Source organism: Bolinopsis microptera, chromosome 6 (genome assembly GCF_026151205.1).
Source record: "Bolinopsis microptera isolate Bmic1 chromosome 6, MBARI_Bmic_1.0, whole genome shotgun sequence".
Lineage (NCBI taxonomy): Eukaryota > Metazoa > Ctenophora > Tentaculata > Lobata > Bolinopsidae > Bolinopsis > Bolinopsis microptera.
The window spans coordinates 14,587,669-14,608,679 of record NC_087077.1 but is presented as its reverse complement, the minus strand read 5'-3'; the positions used below and the strand labels follow the sequence as shown (position 1 = coordinate 14,608,679).

The window sequence follows — 21,011 nt, the reverse complement described above, 5'->3', positions numbered from 1 at the left end:
ATAACCAGCCTAGGCAGCGAGCAGACTCAGCCCTTGGATTTGATTTTCTGGTTTAGAAACCCGCGGTTATAATTAGCATTGTTGGTAAAGGTGCTTAATTAGTGAATGTTATCAATTAAAGCCACAATGTACGTGTAGTTGTAACGCTCCAGTCGCCGTACAATTTGTGTAGTTAGTGTTGCATTGCATGAAGGGTGGTTTCTGTTGTACCCGACCTCTTGAGGATGAATCTGAGCCCCACTTGAAATTACTTGTGTTTGTTCTGGAATAATCCACGGTCATGAAGAAGGCCTTACTTTCTCAGAAGAGCCTTAATCAACGGTTTGGTTATGATTGATTTGCTGGAAAGACTTGTTTACTGTTTAGCGATGTTGTTTGAAAACTGCAGTCATATTATGATGTCTTAGTCTAATAATTTATCACATTATCAATATCATAAACAAATTGTCACTACCATCATTTCACTTCAAGCCCATATCATGTTAAAAACATCATCTGACATGTTCCTTTAACTAGACCCTCGTGTCCACCATCTTGCGGACGCCGGACGGCCCTAAGATCATCTGTACCCCCGGCCCCCTTCTTTGAGCTCCTCCCCCATTTTTACCTCTACTTACCTATTTTACCTCGTCTTACCTCGTCTTACCCATCAGGTTGGCAGATGAGGGTAATGCTCGCCAGAAGCTCTCTATCGAGAAGCAGCAGCTGGAGAACAAGCTTAAGGCGCTTGAGGACAGTCTCGCTGGCAGAGAGGACAACATATCCAAGGTAAGGCAGAATCTTTTGTTCTTATCTCTCTCAAACTCAAAGTGCTCATGAAATAAACCGCTTTTGTTTCGCATCTTGATATTATTATGATTGTACTTTTGATTTGCCAGATGCGGATGCATAAGTTAACACGCAGATGCCCAAAAAAGTAAACATCCCATATTCTTCAGATGACACGTGACAAAGCCCAGATGGATTCCCGACTAAAGGACACCCAGTCAGCACTGATAGAGGAGGAAGATAAGGGAAAAGCTCTGACAAAACAGAAAATGAAACTAGAAACTGTACTTCATGAACTTGAAGATAAGCTCCAGAAGGAGGAAAAGGTAGGACGAACAGCAAAAGAGTTTACTTTTCTAAACCGCTCAAATCTATATTAAAATACATGAAGTTAAGTTCTTCATTCCGTCGGGTAACTGACCTGGTTAATTCCAGGCACACGAAGCATTAGACAAAGCGAAGCGAAAGCTAGAAAACACAATCCACACTCTGCAAGACAGCTTGAATGACAAAGAAAACAGAGTGACAGAACTCCAGAATTCACTGGACAAAACTGTGGAGGATGTTGCCAGACTTACTCTCAAGTATGTGGACTGGCGCTTTATTTTTTATTTTATCGCACTACTACAGGAAATGGATACATTTTCTGAACATTTAAAATATAATTTGGAACATAAAATTACAATTACATTATTCAAATCTCAAACAGAAAAAATGTAATTCAGAGTTTTAAAAAATGTCTCTTTTAAAGTGGGCGCCTCTTCAACCTTCAACGGTAGAAACTGTAATTGCGACGAATTATAGCTGTTACTAAACACCCTCTCGTAGGTCTGAAGACGATGCCAGTGCGAGAAGCAACCTGGAGAAGAAGATGAGAGAGCTGGAGAACAGAGTGAGTGATCTCAGTGAGGATCTGGAGGCTGAACGAGCTGCTCACAAGAGAACTGACAAACTCAAGCGAGATCTCAACGAGGTCAGTGAGAAAGGCGTCAAGTTATTTTTAAATACGCCGTATTTTTGCTGCAGAATAATGTTCGTAGAATCTGTTGTTTGACTTTGATTTTGATTGAGGATTTTTGGGATTTATAGACAGAAGCCATTGCCATTTGCCATTAGCCAAAGGTCAGTTCTGTGAATAACAACTAAGTCTTCCCAAACTTTTGCACAAACCTAAAGGTAAGTTTTCTGAATATTATCTAAGTCTTCCCAATCTTGTGCAATGTGCACAAACCCGACGTTAAGCGTAATAACCATTAACCATCACTTTTCTTCTACTGTGTCTGTCTTCAAACTCTCATCGGTGTCTGTTTACTTTTTGTCTCTGGTAAGCAAAATGCAACAATTAAGACCTAAGTTGTTCGCAAAACGTCACAAGAGTGACAAACTGCTGACAATTATCCTAACTCGTCTCAAACTAACGGAAGCCGTGAAGCGGACTTAACTCCGTTATTAGCAGCTAACGAAGTGTCCAGTTACCCTGCCAAAACATTTCTCCCTGGAAGTAAACTCCCCGACAGATCTCGCTTTCATGACAGCTTCTTCCAGATTCTCGCAACTTTTCCGAGACCTCCCCCCTTTTACCGGAGAATAATGTCACGGACTGCCGGACAGCTGCGTGATAATGTCACGGACTCCCGGACAACTGCGTGACGGATATTGGAGCAGTCTGAAGAGTTCAGTGGTTTGCTCACTTTGCTGGGCGTACCGAGCTTTGAGCAAGTGTTGAGTCCACGTCACTCTCTCCCTCATGCTCTCTCACATAGGAGACGCGTATAAATACAAGAGTTGTTATGTCAGAGTTGCCGGTTACATAATACAAACCCTTCGTGCTAACTTTTATTGGTTTCCCCTTCCTTGTAACTTGGTGTGACTCTATTTTTACATCCTTCCCCTGTCGCCATCGTCACATATCGGTCTGTTCCTACTTCCGATCATTTGTTACTAGTCATATTTTGTGAGCCACGTTTTGATAGACATGTAGTCGGAAGTTGTTTTGATTTGTTTTAAGATGCCAGGAAAGAAAGTTATGGTCAAGTTTGGGATTCTCAAACGGTTGGCCAGTCTGGGATTCAATAATGTAAGTATCGTGATAAGAATTAAGTTTCTGTTTAAAAAAGTAAGTTTGGGTGTAACTGTTCTATCAACAGGTAATTATTGTGAGAATTGCCCATCCCAACTGTTAGCCATTCAATCGGCAGTTCAGTATTGCCGTTATGATAATCCCAACTTTAAAAAAAAAGGTTGAAAAAAGTTTAACTATAAATTTGCCTAACTTTGTAAATGTAATGTAGCGGCGTATTGTTTATCCTTGTGATGTAACACATCGCCCGATGGAACCTGGGCACAGATCCGCCTATAATTACCATGAACCATGTATCTGATATTCGAGATCTTGATGGGGTCAATATCTTGTTAAACTCCGTCACCCCCTAACATGATAACTCATTACCAGCAGCTCCTCCTTATCACTCTTTATAACCTGGTCATATTACGGTCATCATCTTCATTTGAATATTTTAGTAGTATCGAAGTTCCTGGGTTCATTTGATATTTTGTCGGAGCGGTTATGTCTGTTGCACCGAGAGTGAACAGATCACTGTCCGTAGTTACAATTCCACTCAGAACTTATCGGCATCATCAGGTAATTGCTAAGAGGGAAGAGGGAAATGGGAGGCAGGAAGTTGGAGTAGAGTAACGGGAGTAGGGAAACGGGAGATTGGAAGGCGGGAGATGCGATGAGAGAAGAGGGAAGTGGGAGGCTGGAGGTATCATCGTTATCGTTAAATGATTGGGATAGACACCAGTCTGCAGTGAGACTATTCCAGTAGATCTGATAATCTGATAACCTTGCTATAACCTAAGTAGTGAGTTTGTCATCCAGTCATTCCTGCCAGGTTCTGTGGCCGTGTGTCAAATTCTTATCATAGCACTGCTGATAGTTTTGTGGCTCCTTTGATCCGACTATCTGATCACAAACTACTCTTATTCACTCTGTAATAAGAGCTGAAATCAACAGATGAGTTATCTTGACTTCCTTTTGACGTACACTGATAATTATTCGGGACCTGTAAGACTAGCGTAAGAACATGAATACCATAAGGGTAGGACTGAAGTCTTGGATATCTTTTATTTGCTGTGTCTGTAGGTCGTTTTTATGATAAAGAAGAATTGGTCGGGTGCTAGTTAGGGGATTTTAATTGACCAATAAGGATTGAACTTCAAAGTGATGTTTGATTTACGTATACATCAAGTTACCAAGAAGGATTGAACCCCTAAGTGATGTTCGATTAAAGTACAAGTCACTAGATATCCTTAATTTATTCTCACATTCGGGAACTTTAGGACATCTTGATTTAAATTACAATAAAAACATGTGCAGGAGCTACAGAAGATAAACAATGAGTTGATGACGAGCGTGGACAACACGGCCGTGCTGCAGGACCACAGGAACAAAAGAGAACAAGAAGCAGAGGAGCTGAAGAAACAGCTGCAGAAAGATAGGGACGAGCACGAGACCATGTTACAGACTATGAGGAACAAGTATCAGGTTAGTTTAGTTTAGTTTAATTTAGTATAGTTTAGTTTAGTTTAGTTTAGTTTAGTTTAGTTTAGTTTAGTTTAGTTTAGTTTAGTTTAGTTTCATCTAGTTTTAAAATTGTATTAAGTTTGTGTCCTCACTGCTCATTTCAATTTGATTATAAATTACTCAAGTTTTCTCATAATGTTATTCCAGGCACAAGTTGAAGATTTGGAGGAGCGAATGGAGACTCAGAAGAAATCTGCGGCCAGCTACGAGAAACAGAAAACAGAGATGGGAAAAGAACGAGACCTTCTGATGGATGAACTGGAGCAGATGAAACAGATCAAGGTTTGATCATCGTTTATTTTCTGTATGTTACCGAAGCTACTCTGAAAAAGTTCGTTGGAATAAAGTACATACATGTTGGGTACAAGGGAACCTATCAAGATAATCGCAGAACCAATTATCTTTTCAGTCTTCGTAGTTTTTACCATAGATGTACTTAAAATTCCCGACTTTTGGAAGACGGCTACCCTTAGAAAACGGCTGTTTGGCGTGAAATTAACAAATCAAATCAATTGCCAATCTTCGATGTAAACCAAGCACCGCTAATTAATCATAATTGATGATCGTCGCAAGATAAACACAACCATATATCTTTTAAAAGTCTCCCATATAAATACAACTTTTGCACATCTAGCTTGCCCTTCGGGGCTGCCACTACATCATACATGTTTATGAAAGTGGTATCAGGGCGCAGTGTAGAACTGTTGAACCCTGTACCGTAGGCATTGTTCTCTAGTGCAATGTAGAAATTACTGAAATGAAAAGTAATTCCTGCCTACGTGTCATACTGGCTATAAGGAGTAGCCGTATGTGATCGGCGATATGCCATCAGTTACACACCAATATGGTTGTCACAAAATGTAAAGTAAAAATATGAAAAATAAGAGGAGTATCCTCCTCAACACTTTTCTTTCTCAGATAAAGCTTCTTTTTTCTTTTCACTTACAGCTCTTTATTTGACTGAGTCTCAATAATTGCAATGCTACGAGCTTCAGTCCTGACATCATGTATAGGATCAAAATTCTTGTATTTGAAGGATTCGGTAGCCTACACTTTTATTTTATGTTATGCTGGCATGTCAGTAATTACACACTAGTAGTGTGACACTACACTGTGGTTATTGTAAGGAAAGTCGCACTAGAAAAGAAGCTTTACAAAACGGTTGATGGAAATTGGGACCCATTCGGCATTTATATTTGCCCACTCATGTTTACGTTGTGCGTCATATAGTGATGTAATATGTTTGTTGTGCCTATAGGTTGCTAGATTGCTTTGGGAGGCTGTAAAATTCCCATCAATTAATAAAGTAACTTGATTTAAGGAAAATTATTTGGCCGAAAATTGAATTTTTCATCTGAGGTCGTTAGTTTTGGGATCTTCTATTGCAATAAATGAACTTCTCAAGCCATATAAGCATGTGGGTTTCTTCTGTATACAAACGAAAGTATCAAAACAATCCGTTTTTCTGTGTGTTTTCAAACACAAGGTATTATTTTATTAAAGTTTCTGGTATAAAAACAACTTTTGCACTAATTAATTGCCCTCGGGCAACCACTTAGTAAAGTGTTATCGGGACCAATGGTCGCGACCGACGAACCCAATCAGAGGGGATGTAATCCCTTGTCGAGGAGTAGCTATACTCTGTTGGCTTTCAGTCAGATCTGCCTACTACGCATAGTCGGTATTGAAAAGGAATGAACACAGAGGAGGGTTCTCCTTACCTTTTAGCAAATTCTTATTCTTTGACACACTGATATTAGAATATGTTACAGCTGATTATTTTTAATAATGATTGATACTGCCAAATCCCAACGCATGTATTATCAGTGCGGTTGTTTAAAAAGTCACCTTAGTAGTTTCGATTATTTCACATCAAATTACAAATAAAAGCACAAAATTAATAAATGGAACAAAATTACAGCTTAACCAACATTTTCTGTGATCTGATAACTATTTATTGGATTACAATAAACTCGGGATATTTCAGGCTGACCTAGATCGTAAGAAGAGAGTTTTGGAGAGTACCCTCAACGAAAACACCGTCAAAATCGAAGAGTGTGAGAAAGGCAGTGCACTTTTAGCAGAGAACAACAAGAAACTCACAGCGGAACTCGAAAATCTCCTTCAGGTTACTATTTACATTTTTGGTGTAGTAGACTGTTTTTACAGACAACGATACACGGCATGAAAAGCCACTGAATCACATACCTTCGTCCTTCACACCATGCAACAACCAGGCGTTTCTCAGCATTTGCTAGTAACAATAACATCTCTGTTACTTTGTTAAAATACCTATAATAATTAACACGCTATTAAATATATTAAACATTTGCAGAACAAATGAACCACATGGACTAGCTCAATTTCCTAGATTTTTTTACCCTCGTAAACTCTTCGAATTATACCATTAACCACACTATAAATTATCATATGTATAGTGTATACCAATTATGAATACATATCACTTTAAAATGATAATTTCATCAGATTACCCAAATGTATCAATTAAATATTAATTTATAGCTATCGGATGTTAATTAATAGCTCTGATTTCAAATAAGCTTGCTGTTGCCTTCTCCTTAATTGTTGTCTTCTACTCGATTAGCAAATAACTAAATTCCCGATTTTTGACGTGTAAGCATCAAAATTATATTCTGTTCGGCTTAATCGTAAGTTGTGGGAAGCCAAAAAATTGGTTGTTCAGTAACATACTTTGTGCCGCAGTGACGTGAACTGTATCGTCTTGTATTCCTACAGCATGGCCATGAAGCATGGAAATTTTGACATTTTGCTCGATGTACTAATGTAGCTGGAGTCTGGACGTGTTTTCAATGCAATAACTTCTAGGGGTTTTATGGAGTTTCTCATTGGTCTGTATCCAGCTAACTCTTGTTAGTCCAGGTGCTTGTTTTCGTGTCTGTTTAAACATTCAACACCCAATACTACACTGTCATGTTGCGTGATTCTACCTTGTGTACACGATAAGCTGTGTGGATTTTGGGAGCTTCTCCTCCCAGAGTTCCCTCACTGTAATGAGTGTCACACGGGGTTCCTATTTCGGCAGATCAGTCTCCAAGTAAGATATAGCTGATAATGTAGCTGCTAAGTAAGATATAGCTGATAATATAGCTGATAATGTAGCTGCCAAGTAAGATATAGCTGATAATGTAGCTGCTAAGTAAGATATAGCTGATAATGTAGCTGCCAAGTAAGATATAGCTGATAATGTAGCTGCCAAGTAAGATATAGCTGATAATGTAGCTGCTAAGTAAGATATAGCTGATAATGTAGCTGCCAAGTAAGATATAGCTGATAATGTAGCTGCCAAGTAAGATATAGCTGATAATGTAGCTGCTAAGTAAGATATAGCTGATAATGTAGCTGCTAAGTAAGATATAGCTGATAATGTAGCTGCCAAGTAAGATATAGCTGATAATGTAGCTGCTAAGTAAGATATAGCTGATAATGTAGCTGCTGCCAGGTTTTCCACCTAATTGTAGCAGTATGTACTAAATAGCTAACAAAGCTGTTAACTAGACAATTGAGTGATAAGAGTATTATTACTCTGTCGTGCCTTTCCAATTAGTATTCCGCAACGGATAATTACGAAATGTCTAGCAGACTGTCTTAGCCTCAATTAAAGTTATGAAAATATGTTAGGAAGCCATTCTTCTGAATACCACTTCATGCAAGTTGGACAATGAGACAGACATTTTCCACAGTTTCTTGGCATTGGTTGTGTTGTTTTGTGTCGGGGAGGATATGTCACGAGACGTCCCTAATTAAACCAAATTGATCTAACAAAAGCTGTAGTGTTGTACTACAGTAGCTGACTAATGCTTGGCTACAGTACGCATTCTACCGCTATGATTGATCAGTAAAATAAAACTTCCGTGTTTATGATGTATCCCTGGACGTGGAGATGATTGTACAGATTTGTTACTCAACATGTTGCTCAACATGTGCTGACACGTCACTAATTGTTGAAAATCAGTGACATTTCGTCTTGAGAAGTTGTTTCGTCAGATTTTAACCTTGCAGAGCTAACTAATATAACGGCCATTTATAAAAAATCTTTAAAAATGTTGAATTCTGAATATCATGGCCCAAGATATGAAAAAGCTGTTTTAGTGTTTTACGGTAAAATGTAATCTATGGTATTTAATTAATGGTAAAGCTTTTTCCAGTAATTAAATACCATAGATTACAGATCACGTATTGCACTTCAGTCCTGGTTTTATACAATGTACAATGTAAGGTATCTTTAACTACACTACTATCATTACTAGGAGTAGTAATAGTACACACACCGTATCTCCTCTCCGTCCACTCGTTTACTCATTGTTAATATACATCTGTAGTCGTGTGGACAGTGCTAACAAATACAATGAGAGAGTTTGAACTCCTCAACTACTCCGCATATGCTATATTTTGAACTTTGTATTACTTGTATGTTCATCACTCTGCATAGTACAGCCTGTAGTGTTACTGCTCCATTTTAATGTATGTGAAATTTTAAATAAATCCTTTAAATCCGTTCCGCCAGCCGCATTTTACGTGATATTTGTAGTGTTTGATGGATTGTTTCGGATAACGGCTGACTTTTCTCAGCTCCCGAATTTACATTTCTCAAGTTTGTAGTTTATACTACGTTTGCATTGTGCAGTTTCACTACATAGTTTGCAGTTACCTCCTAGATCTTGGCTCCATCTCCTGCCGATCACCATTTTAATTTCCATGCCAGGATCCTGGCGGTATTTGCCTTAATACGACCAGGCACGCTCGTGTCCGACCGCTAACTCCTTGTCAGACAGTATCACTAAATTCTCAAACCAAATATTTTGAGTATTTTCTCGAGGCTTGCCGTTAAATTTGCCGCTCTTGATGTTACTACTAGTGTGAAATTTAACATTCTCGTATTTTGGACAAGCGCTGTGTTTAAGATTCGAATCAATCTTGATATCCCTTTTATAGTGGACTTCAACACTTTCACAAATAATCCCGAATAATTTCGCACCAGTTGTAATACAATGTTAATTGTTAATGGTTGACCATTAATATTAACAAAGGAATAAGGAAGGTGTAGCTAAAAGTTAATGAGTGTTTATAGTTACAGCCCGCCGCCAGAAAACGGATTTGACAGCGGATATCATGATATCCCTTACTTTATTTGTAAAGTTTGCGCTGAGGAGGTTTGTTTCCAGGGGTAAAGCCACTTTCACTTTCACTTTCACTTTCACTTTCACTTTCACTTTAGCCTACTTTATAACCTGTTGAAGTAAACGTATAGATATTCCATTATTATTCCATGAAAAGTTACTTCCTGTAGATTTGTAGCACCATCATAGTTTAAAACTATCATCGTGAGTACTAAGCCTTGATTTTTAGTTTTAACTCTTTAAATTTCAGAAACAAATGGACGCGGAGAGCAGAGTGTCGACGTTTGAGCGCCTCAACAAGGACCTAAACAGACAAATAACAGAGATCCAGGAGAACTTGGAGAACGAAACCAGGGATAAGACTACCATGGCCGCTAAAATGAGGTGAGATTGAGGGCTTGTTGTTCTCCTGCCTCCTGGCCCCTATACACTCACTATACAGTAGAATTATCAGCAAGATATTTCAATTTAGGTCTAGAAGAAGTTGGCCCGGAATTATTTGCGTACCACTTCCAGTAACCTTCGGGCAGATTTATTAGGCGTATTTACTATTGTTTACTTATGTAATACTATCATTGACTCACAACCATACAGGGACCTACAAGCATCACATAACCAAACTATCGAGTCATTAGAGAAGAACAAGATGCCAGAGAAGCTATTCAGAATAAACTTAATCAGACCTCACAACAAGTATATTTAATTTACAATTTATTGTAATGGCAAAATCAGTTTTTAAATGTAAGTTACATTAACTTGTTGCAGAATGAACGGTTTCACCTCTCTGGGAGTAGCTTTGGTGACCATTTAAAATAACACCACTGTCTACCCCCAGTTAGCGGATGCAAAGCGCGTCGCAGACGAGCACGCGAACTCATTGGAAGAGGTTGAGAACGCGCGCAGAAAACTGTCACGAGACCAGGAGGACCTTAACTCTCAGATAGACGACCTCAGAAACCAGATCCAGAAACTGGAGAAATCCAAGAAACGATTACAAGGTTTGTTTACGTTTACAGTGTTATAACTCAAAACTTGTGGTAAAGGCAAACTATAAATATGGGCCCTAAATAATAGGAGCAGTCTCCTTGCTCTTAATACATACGTTCTCTCTATAATATTTAACTCATACCAACGACCGAAGCACAACCATCGAAATTATTTGATTGAAGTGAAAATAGATAAGTTAGTGATCCTTGATTCTCCTGAAAAGATGTATTAATTATACCTGCTACAGTATTGTAGCATTACAGAACTGACGTATTGTTCATAACCTGTCGCAATGAAACGAATACTGTACAGTTCCATTTAATCAAAAATATGATTATCCATTTTATTGTCTCAATTATCCTTTTCTTGTTTTTAAAAGGATAATTATTATAATTTGATTTGAATATGATGGCTCGAGGCTGACAAATGTAACATTTGTTGTACAAATTTCGACTCGAAATATTAGTCGATGCCAAACACAAGGAAAATATCTTTATATTTATCTCTTATATATTTAAATTTTCCATATGTGTTGTGTCCTTCGGGGCAGCAGTTGAGCACTCAGCTATTGAGCACTCGGCTGATTGTGTATCCCTGAGTAGTACTTTGGAGTTGTGAAATACTTGAGAGCAGAGAAAGTACTACTAAAATGAAGGAAGTTAGTCATTGTACCATCTGAAATTGAGGTGGCCACACTGCAGCCGGCAACTCGTCGGGAATATGAAAACTAAAATGATGAGCTCAAAACAAGAGGAGTATTCTCCTCACTTTTCTTGACAAGAGGAGAATTTTCCTCACTTTTCTAAACAAAATGAGCATTCTCCTCACTTTAAACATCCTGTTGAGACAGAAATATCAATATAATCATATAAGATCATAATAATACGTATCGTTTTTATTTATTATCATACTCAATTAAAACTAATATTATTTCAGGCGAAGTTGACGACCTGCAAGTAGATCTCGAGAAAGAGAAAACCATGGTCAACTCCCTGCAGAACCAACAGAAGAAATTCGACGCAACTTTGAATAAGGAACGTGAGCGGGCGGACGGACTCGAGGGAGATAAGGACGCGTACGAGAAGAAGTGCCGAGATCTGGAGAGCAAAGTATTGTCTCTACAAGCTGAACTCGAGGATAACAATGAGAAACTTTCAGACAGCGAGCGCATTCGTAAACAGGTCAGTTTTTAGTTTTCGCGGTAATACTAATAGTAATATTTTTAAATAACGTTTAAAAACGAAACGCGATTTTACAGCAACAGTGTGCAGTGGACCACTCCCATCGGCTCAGTATGTACTTTTTTCGTTATTTTCCAAAACAAGGTTCCATACTCTTTATATCAGTATGCTTTATTTCTCTAAAATCCATAGTAAGTTAACAAGGATTACAACACGTATTTAGTGTTCTCATCTCACACGAAGGGGTTTCCCTACAAATACTGGGAATTCTTTAGCCTTAACTTCTACACGCTGTATTTAATTTATCTGTGAGAACGGAGTGACCCGTTCCGGCCTGCTCTGGTCCCCTTACTTCACCCTCTTTAGTTGTTTTACGGGCACATGCAACAGTCACCATCTCAAATTTGGCGGCAAAAGAATTGTGTTGGGAAGTTCAACATGTGCTCTTCTTCTCTTTCCCGGTCCTGACTCCGTGCTAACCGACATAATTTTATATTCTGCAGCCTCCAAATGTTCTGTATTGTAATGCAGCTTTATCGTAACTTGTGCTAATTTTAATTTTCCCGGAGTTAGAAAGATGAAGCTAATTTATACATTTCAAAGGTAATCTAAGGTCTAACTCTACTGCACTTTCGTTATCGTCTTAAGTAGACCGATACATTTTTATCTATACAGATAAATTTTTGTCTGTAACGAATTTTACCGGCAAAATAGATCGATTTAAACACTGTCGTAACTCTGTTGTAACGATTGAAACGATGGTAACGGTTGTATCTTGCAGCAAGCAGCTGAATTGAGCGAGGTGATGGAGAGCAAGGATGACGCGGGTAAGAACGTCCACGAGCTGGAAAAGAGTAAGAGGGCACTGGAGAACCTGGTCCAAGAACAGAAGGTTCAATTAGAGGAACTTGAGGATGAGCTGCAGGGAATCGAGGATGCTAAACTCAGACTTGAAGTCAACACGCAGGTATCTGTGAAACTCATCAGTTGAAATTAAGTAAATTTATTTTAACTTATATGGCACAAACTGCCAAGCGGAATATATAACTGTAACATTAATTGTAGTGATGCCCAAAAATTATGAGCTTGGACAGAACTGACGTATTGTTTTTAACCTGGCACGCATATTGTAGTTCCATCTCATCAAAATTTGATTATCCATTTTGCTGTCTCAAGTTTCAATCTTAGCATTCAGCATCATTATAAAAAGGATAATCTTACTATATATAAAGCGAGACGATATATATATATTTATCTGTGCCATTTTACTGACACCACGGCATCAACTTTAACGCGAATACAATTCTGCAATAACCGTAAAAGATATACAACTGAAACTTTTTTGACTGGGTCAAATGCTTTAATGGCCTCCAAATCAGCATGAAAAAATAAAAAATTGGCCAAGAAATAGGAGTTTTAGAGCCCAAAATTTGGTACCCCAAGTGGTGTCAAAAACGCTAATTAAATAGGTAATAATTGTTTTAGTCTCTTGAGTCTTGACACCATTTTAGGGTTAGACGGGTTCCTGCTAGTTATTATAATTTACTAGCAGGAACCCGTCTAACCCTAAAATGGTGTCAAGACTCAAGAGACTAAAACAATTATTACCTATTTAATTAGCGTTTTTGACACCACTTGGGGTACCAAATTTTGGGCTCTAAAACTCCTATTTCTAGGCCAATTTTTTATTTTTTCATGCTGATTTGAAGGCCATTAAAGCATTCGACCCAGTCAAAAAAGTTTCAGTTGTATATCTTTGACGGTTTTTGCAGAAATTCGCGTTAAAGTTGATGCCGTGGTGTCAGTAAAATGGCACAGATAAATATATATATATCGTCTCGCTTTATATATATAGTAAGATGTTCGAGGCTGATAAATTTAATATTTGTTGTCTCATTACGTTACAACTTTGTATACTAGATAATTACGAATTCCAAAGTGATCACAATATCTTTGCTTTTGCATCATGGGATAATGGATGGACAAATTTTGACTTGAAATCTTAGCCAAGGCCAAACACAAGGAAAGTATTTCTATACTCATCTCCAGTTGCTCGAGTGAATACTCGACTAGCTGTTGAACGAGTAAGCAAATGTACTCTTGTACCGCGCAGTGCAGGTGGTGCATGAAAGAAGCTAACCCGTCAAGCATGGAATATAACCGAAAACTATAATTATGAGCTCTAAACAAGAGGAGCAATCTCCTCAAGGCTCAACTTTTCCGACCTTTTGAGACGGAAATACCCGTGGCTACATATAATAATAATAAATATATCGCTTTTATCTTTTATTCACGTAGAATAAGTTATTTTAAAAGTAAAGAATCCTACGCGTACGGATACACAATACACATGTACATTTTTTCTTCTGCATATTTGAACTGCGGCCTTTTTTCTGAATGTCTTACAGAATTTTCCATACTTCCCGTTTTGACCATGGTGCCTGCTCAGGCGATGAAAGCTAACTTCGAGCGAGAGCTGGTATCACGTGACGAAGCGAGCGAAGAGAAACGGAGACAGATCCTGAAACAGCTCAGAGAACTGGAACAAGAAATCGAGGACGAGAGGAAACAGAGATCTAGCGTGAGTTTTATTTTAACATGTTTGAAGACTACGAAAAAGGAAATAACATGGGCATTCCTTACTATTGTTTCGGTTAAGCTTTTAAGTGCTTCTAATGCGAAAAGTAACCTTAGATAATATGACTACAACAGTGCTTTAAAACTTTCTTTCGGCCATCCTTTATTTTTGCTAGAACGTTTGTATTTACTGATACTGATAACAGGCGGTAGCAGCCAAAAAGAAGATAGAAGGAGATTATCAGGAACTTGAGATGATGCTTGAAGGAGCTACTAACGCAAAGGAGGACCTCCTCAAACAAAACAAGAAAATCCAGAACGCCCTCAAAGATTATCAAGTAGGCTTTCCTCAACTGTACTGATAAAACGTATTCTCATTTTCTTAGCAGCTCCATACAAATGAAGGACCTTTCCTTTACTGAATTTTAAGAAACATTACAATTCAATTATGAATATTGACAGTTAATGTAAATACTTACCACAATAATCAAAGCTTTGAACTCTATAATATATAGACATTTTGAAGGATCACACAATCATTATGCGTACTGTATCGGTTGTATCGGCACAAGAGCTTTAGCTTGAGTGTCATAGAAACCCGATTCAGCAAGAATGGTAATATTGTATAGTATAGCTGCATTCCATAACGATCTTATACTAATAGAGACGCCTCCGCAAACAATTAGATCCTGCCCACGTGAGTCTGCAACATGGCCTACAGAGGGTGTATTTCCGCGCTCGTGCTGATCCTTTCAGCATGGCTAGTTTCATAACCCGGGAGTTATGAAGTAACAAGCGGATATTGATTAATTTCTCAACCTCCTCAGCACGATCTGGATGATGCCAGGCAGAGGGCTGACGAAGCTAACGAAAACGCCAAGTCAAGCGAGCGCCGCGCTAAGGACTTTGAAGCGCAGTGTGTGGGTCTGCAAGAGGACCTGGCAGCATCAGAACGAGCCAGACGACAAGCTCAACAGGAGAGAGACGAACTGTTGGAGGAGATGAGCTCAGCTTCTCTTGGAAAGTAAGTACTGGTTTACATGGGGCTTATTTTATTGATAGTTTTAGCTGAACGCGGAATAAGAATACGACTCAAAACTAAGTTATTACTATAAATTATAGAATTTGATTTTTAATACATAAAATCAATGAAATAAGTTAATGCTGGTTAACTCATAAGCTTCAAGTAGTATCTTCAAGTGACTAGTAGTAGTAGGCCAGTAGTCTCGTATCTTTTCCCTTTAAAATAAAGCTGTAATTTCCTTATTAATCCGAAACCAGTCACATTGTTTACAGTCCTCGATCATCCAGTTTTCATTTCCACGAAAGCACGTCTCAGACTCTCATCACAATACGTCTACAATTATCTCGAAAAATCCTGCCAACAAAATTAACTCGATACTTTCCGCTAGATTGCACTAGTTAAGAAATGACATTTACAACACTTTGAAATTTTAAAACGCGGTGCAAAAAAACTAACGAGAAGAGTGAGAATTAGCCTCGCTGATTGAAGGGATTCTTTGAAGGGCATTGTCAGGAACAAACGGAGCCTGAACCAACAGAGACATCCTCCTGGTCGTAATAGACATTGCTCTCCCAACTTGAGAGGACGCAATCCTCTCTTTAACATTAGGGTTAAAGCAATAGTAGATGAGTGGGTCAAATATAGGAGTAAGATAGAACAAGACGACTGTAAGTATCTGGGCTAGTTTGTAGCTCATCCTGACATCAGTGTAAAGCATGAGCTGAGGAACTGCCACTACCACTCCCACAAAACATATCAGGAAGGATGTCCTGAGGAGCTTCCTAGCGTCCTTCTTTAGCCTGATGATGGCGATTAACATGATGGTGTAGATTATGATGAGGGCTTGGAGGGGTATGAAGTAGAAGAGACCTGCTTCCAGAGCGGCTGAGTCGTGGGAGTTGAAAGTGCAGCGATGGTACTCTGCTTGGTACGTCATCTGGGGACATCGTGAAGGTTTACTGGCTGCCATTATTGAGATGTTTTCATTATGCTGATGTTTTGTGAAAACAATTGAGGTAAAGTTGAGTTGTCAGGAATTTAAAATAAAGACTACTCGCGGTATCATGACCAGTGAAGAAGTTGAACCACTCAGTCGCTGTAAAGCATAGAGATGGTGTCCACTGAAGTGCTATCATCAATCTACTGGAACATGGTGTGATCCAGATCTTGTGTTTTATAGGATACAGCACAGCTATCATTCTGTCTACAGTGAGGGGCAGTAGAGTTGCCAGTGGGGCGCACCTGGGAAGGAATTTTTTTAAATTGAGTTGTAGTTATTTCTACGCGTTACTATTCCTTGGAAAACTGATTGGCAAGGTTCTTACCCTTCAAGGGTTCCTTTGGTAAACTGATTGGTAATGGTATACTTATAATTAAAGTCTCACCAGAATATCTGAGCGATGAGGGTGTAAATGTAGCAGAACAAATGAGTCTCCTCACCAGGAGGAGCCCCAATAAAGTTCCTGTTTATGATACCCAGACCTCTTACTCCCCCTATCACAGCTATTGCTAAGTCGTTAAGCAAAACGTTCAGGATAAATAAGTTCTGAGGATGAGGGATAAAATTTTGAGATAGCTATCAGAGATACTCAAAAGAATCCATATTAACTCAAGATGGCATGGCTGGTACATCTGAAACCATTCTGAATAAAATAAAATGTGAACTGTAGTAAATCCCCTATATCCCCAGCTCTCCACTAACCTGACCCCCGGCTAGCCGCATAACTCCGGACACGATGTTGTAGATAATCCAGCTACAGAGCACACAGCCCACCACCGCCATCAAACACACAAATACCCCCTGCAGAACACGTGACTATAATGTGACAGCAAGACTCACGGTTTGATCTAAACAAGAATTTGGGAGAGCAAACTTTTTTGCTCAAGATATGTATTTCGGGGATATTTGTTAAGAAACCAGGATCTTATCGAACTTAAGATTGGGTATAATTTGTGGTATTTACCGTAGCAATGTGAAAAACACATGTATCACCACCCACATGATGGACATGCAGACAAGACTCCGTAACAATGTTAAACCCAGAATTCTCCGGATGTGAGATCTCTGAGAAACTCTCGGTTTTGGGGCGACTGGGTAGGTGGTGCGGCAGACTGTCGTTCCCCATGTTCATCGTGTTGTATGACAAACGCCATTTAGTTAGATATTATCCTGGTTTGAGATCTCCAGCTCTTCGGACTTAGTGAATAAAGTGTATTAAAAAATAACTATTGATAAATTTGGGTCTCGTCACATAAAATTAGGCATATTTATTACCGACAATTAAGTAAATGAACAAGATTATAACTTGGCTAATATCTGAGCAGATTTAATCAGTGACCTAACTCTTGGTCCGCAGTCCGTGTCATGAGATATGTATAATACCGATTCAGGATATGTAACGTTAATGGTGAACTATTAGGATTGATTGGACAATGGCTGGCGTTAATTAAGTTGTTACAATTGTGGCCTTATCCGGGTATTTCATGATATTATGGCCTTCACTCTATAGAAACAGATTAAATTGTGTTTCTGGATCTAATTTAAAAATACCTAATTGCTCATTTGAGCGCACGTCTCAACTTGTTGAGATCACTCAAAGCTATGAACTAAGCTAAGTTTCTAAAAAGTTTGGTTTAGATAAATTATGAATACACGACAAAATGTAACTCTACAAAAGATCAGCCAATGCCAAAATTATATGAGCCGAAGTATGCCAGATGCACAACAATGTGGCACATTAGACAATTAAATACAAAGTTGAGGAAAACAACCCTCAGTGATACTTTAGACTTTAGAGGCTCGAGAAAATGTTATTTACACAGACCCATTGGCCATTATACTCTCAGCATCACTGTATTCGCTCCAATTATCTCCAATTGCCTCCTTAACCTGTGTTCCAATGATGTTCAATAATGACCATTGCTAAGCAGCCACTTGCTCTAATTGGTTAATTACTGTTTGTTCGGTGAGTCATGGCGTCAAGATCTTCAACTGAATGCTATTAAACTTGAAAATCCGGGAAAGCTTAGCTCCGAAGTCCGAACAATTCAAAAATTTACCGATATTCAAAATTTAGTTAGAGTGTGCAACAAATGCTTGACAATTTAAACACACACAACTGCAAGGAAATAGAACATATTTCAAACTGAAATTGACAACTTAATTAGATGCATATTATAAACACATACATAGCAATAAACAATTTCCCACTCTTTAATAACTGCAATTATCGCCACATCTTAAATTTCCATTTTGAGAAATTGTGCTAAGATGGCCAAATTTGAAATTATGATTAGGAAAAAAGTTTGAAAATGTTAAAACTTCTTTTTCAGGGTTCGTTAGATAATGATAAGTAGTCTCCTGCGCTAGCTTCTCCTAAACCACTCTCCTACGTAATCTCTATGTTACTCTGTCTTAAAATTCAAGTCGATTGACCGTGTCATCTAGGTTGAAGCACAGAAATTCAGAATAATTAATACAAAATATATAGGCAATGAGTTAATATCACAATTACAGTGGCTCGTGGTCGACTGAGATAATTACTGCGCTACTAAAGTTATCAAGTTTCTCATGGTTACGATTTAACCTGGGCCAATGCCCAATAGCTATGGAAGTTAAGCTATTTTAAGCTTCTTTGTTACTGGCTACTGCTAACAATTAGATGATAATTTTATTCTGGAGACAAGCAAATACTGGAGACAAGCAAATTCTGGAGAAAATTCTGGAGACAAGCACATTTAAATACCAAATATGATTAAAATCAAAGAAGTAGGACTCATCACAATCCAGGAAAATTAGCCACTATCAGATAGACAACACGCTAACACGGCTATGAGTATAGGAGATCCCAACACCTCTCTCAATATCACTGATCCTCTGAAAGCGGTACGAGTTACCAGGGTGACGGTAGCAAATACTCGGACTAAGCCGTCCTGCAAAGCTTCTAACACTAGTGGGGGTCCCCGGAGACTCTGATATTTCATCAGCACTTGGGAGGAAGGTAAAGGACAGTCTCACGTTCAGGTTGAGGTTGGTTATACTCTGAGAGAACCTCCGAACTGTTTGACCGATCCCAGACTCGGGTAGCATCTGCTGGACCATGGGGTTAACACAGTAGTAGATGAAGGAGTCGCAGAGCGGGGAGATGTAGAAGAGAGTTACTGTGAAGAACTGGGCTACTTCGTACCCCATATGGAGGTTAATGTAAAGCAGGGTCTGAGGGATAGCTATGAGTACCCCCACTGTGCAGATGGACAGGGAGGTTAGGAGCAGTTTCTTGCATCTAGTCTGCTGTTTGATAATGTTGACTAACATGATAGAGTAGAGGGTTATAAGGGTGATTATGGGGGTGAAGTAGAAGATAACCGCTTCAGCTATGCCCGTGTCGTGGTCATCTAGGGTGCAGCGGTGATATTCTATCTGGTAGGTCATCTGAAGAATGTGGGTTTAGTATTTAATTAAGGGCATCGTATTATACCTGAACTTCATCGACTGTCGACTGTGATACAAAACTATCTAAATTGATAAGAAGGGAGAGGGTCCTACCGCACTAGGACCGATATGGTACTTTGTTAGCGGATAGAGCGCTGAACACATGGCAGGTACCCACCACGCTCCTATCATAAGGAACATGACTCGCTGTGTCATCCAATTCTTGTGCTTGAGAGGGGTGATCACTGCCAGAAACCTGTCTATTGTCAGAGGCATCAGCACCATCAAGGGGTTGTTCCTGTGAGGAGGGGGTTTTAGGAGGGGGTAATGAGGATCATCGCCGTTAACCTCGACAGTTTATTTTATATAGATACGGTATTTCTTAATTATCAGTCAGATGGGTTATGTGCGTTTGTGATACAAGAAAAAGGTGAACAATCATATTACCAGAAAAGATGGCCGATAATCGAGAAAACAAAACAGAAATAATTCTCGTCTCCATTAGCATTCACACCAATAAACATCTTGTTGATGATGCCCAGTCCTCTTATTATACCGATAACTGCTACAAAAGTGTCATGGAACAGTACGTTCAAAACAAACACATTCTGAAAAAGGATGGAATCAATTAATTGGTGGTTTGGACTTTGGATGTCTAGTCATATAAAAAAGAGATATGTTAGCAAAGTTTGAGTAATTAGAGGGTATTAGACATAATGTACGATAATATCTAATCAAGCGCTCACCTGACTGCCCTGAAGTCTGATTACAGAGAAGACAATGTTGTAGATGATCCAGATACACATTAGCAGACCCGCCAAACTCATCAGACACAGGAACGAACCCTGGTGGGAGATATCGATAATCGAAGGGGCTAAGATATAAGCATTCTAGTTCAAGGAAAGTGTTGGATGTCAGCCAGGAAATACATCGGAGAAACTGAAATACCTGTTTAAACCTACATCAACTCACGCTTAAAATCCGGAAGGAACATAATTTCTCTGTCTCGTTTAGACAAGAACTGTAAGCTATATTGTAGCCAACCATCACACTAGCAGTACTTCAACAGAAGAAGTTAAAAAAGAGCAGATGTTTGGGATTATACATATCAGTTTCAAGGTATCACAACCAGCAGATAGAGAATGGAGCAGGACAAGAGTTCGCTGATAACGGAGAAAGGGGGCAGATGTAAAACTTTAATTGTATTGTTCTTGCTTCATGTAGTGGTTTAATCGTTCAATCTCGTCATAATTATAGTCATGCTCGGCAGATGTACACGAAACGCATATAATAATAT

General features: G+C 38.9%; 2 protein-coding genes across 2 annotated transcripts in view; one reads left to right on the top strand and one right to left on the bottom strand.

Annotated features, from left to right (window-relative positions):
• Positions 1-21,011, top strand: part of LOC134816347 (myosin-11-like) — a 93,610-nt gene that overhangs the window by 59,322 nt on the left and 13,277 nt on the right. Inside the window, 16 exon segments of the mRNA XM_063825147.1 lie at positions 654-768; positions 939-1,094; positions 1,204-1,352; positions 1,597-1,741; positions 4,148-4,315; positions 4,502-4,636; positions 6,342-6,482; positions 9,764-9,897; positions 10,108-10,142; positions 10,145-10,206; positions 10,349-10,511; positions 11,437-11,681; positions 12,463-12,648; positions 14,131-14,262; positions 14,465-14,596; positions 15,086-15,282. Of these exon segments, the coding sequence (XP_063681217.1) occupies positions 654-768; positions 939-1,094; positions 1,204-1,352; positions 1,597-1,741; positions 4,148-4,315; positions 4,502-4,636; positions 6,342-6,482; positions 9,764-9,897; positions 10,108-10,142; positions 10,145-10,206; positions 10,349-10,511; positions 11,437-11,681; positions 12,463-12,648; positions 14,131-14,262; positions 14,465-14,596; positions 15,086-15,282 (2,295 nt within the window).
• LOC134816346 (olfactory receptor 4C6-like) lies at positions 18,402-20,006 on the bottom strand. Its single transcript, XM_063825146.1, has 2 exons — positions 19,829-20,006; positions 18,402-19,714 (listed from the first exon to the last, which is right to left on the bottom strand). Exons 1-2 carry the CDS (start codon positions 19,997-19,999, stop codon positions 19,088-19,090), a joined length of 798 nt encoding a protein of 265 aa, XP_063681216.1. The 5' UTR covers positions 20,000-20,006; the 3' UTR covers positions 18,402-19,087.

Bases quoted from the DNA above. Each gene is read 5' to 3' on its own strand.
- LOC134816346 (XM_063825146.1), bottom strand. From the start codon at position 19,999: ATGGTGCTGATGCCTCTGACAATAGACAGGTTTCTGGCAGTGATCACC. The intron at 19,715-19,828 runs GTAGGACCCTCT...CACATTCTTCAG, and splicing joins ACCATATCGGTCCTAGTGCG to ATGACCTACCAGATAGAATA.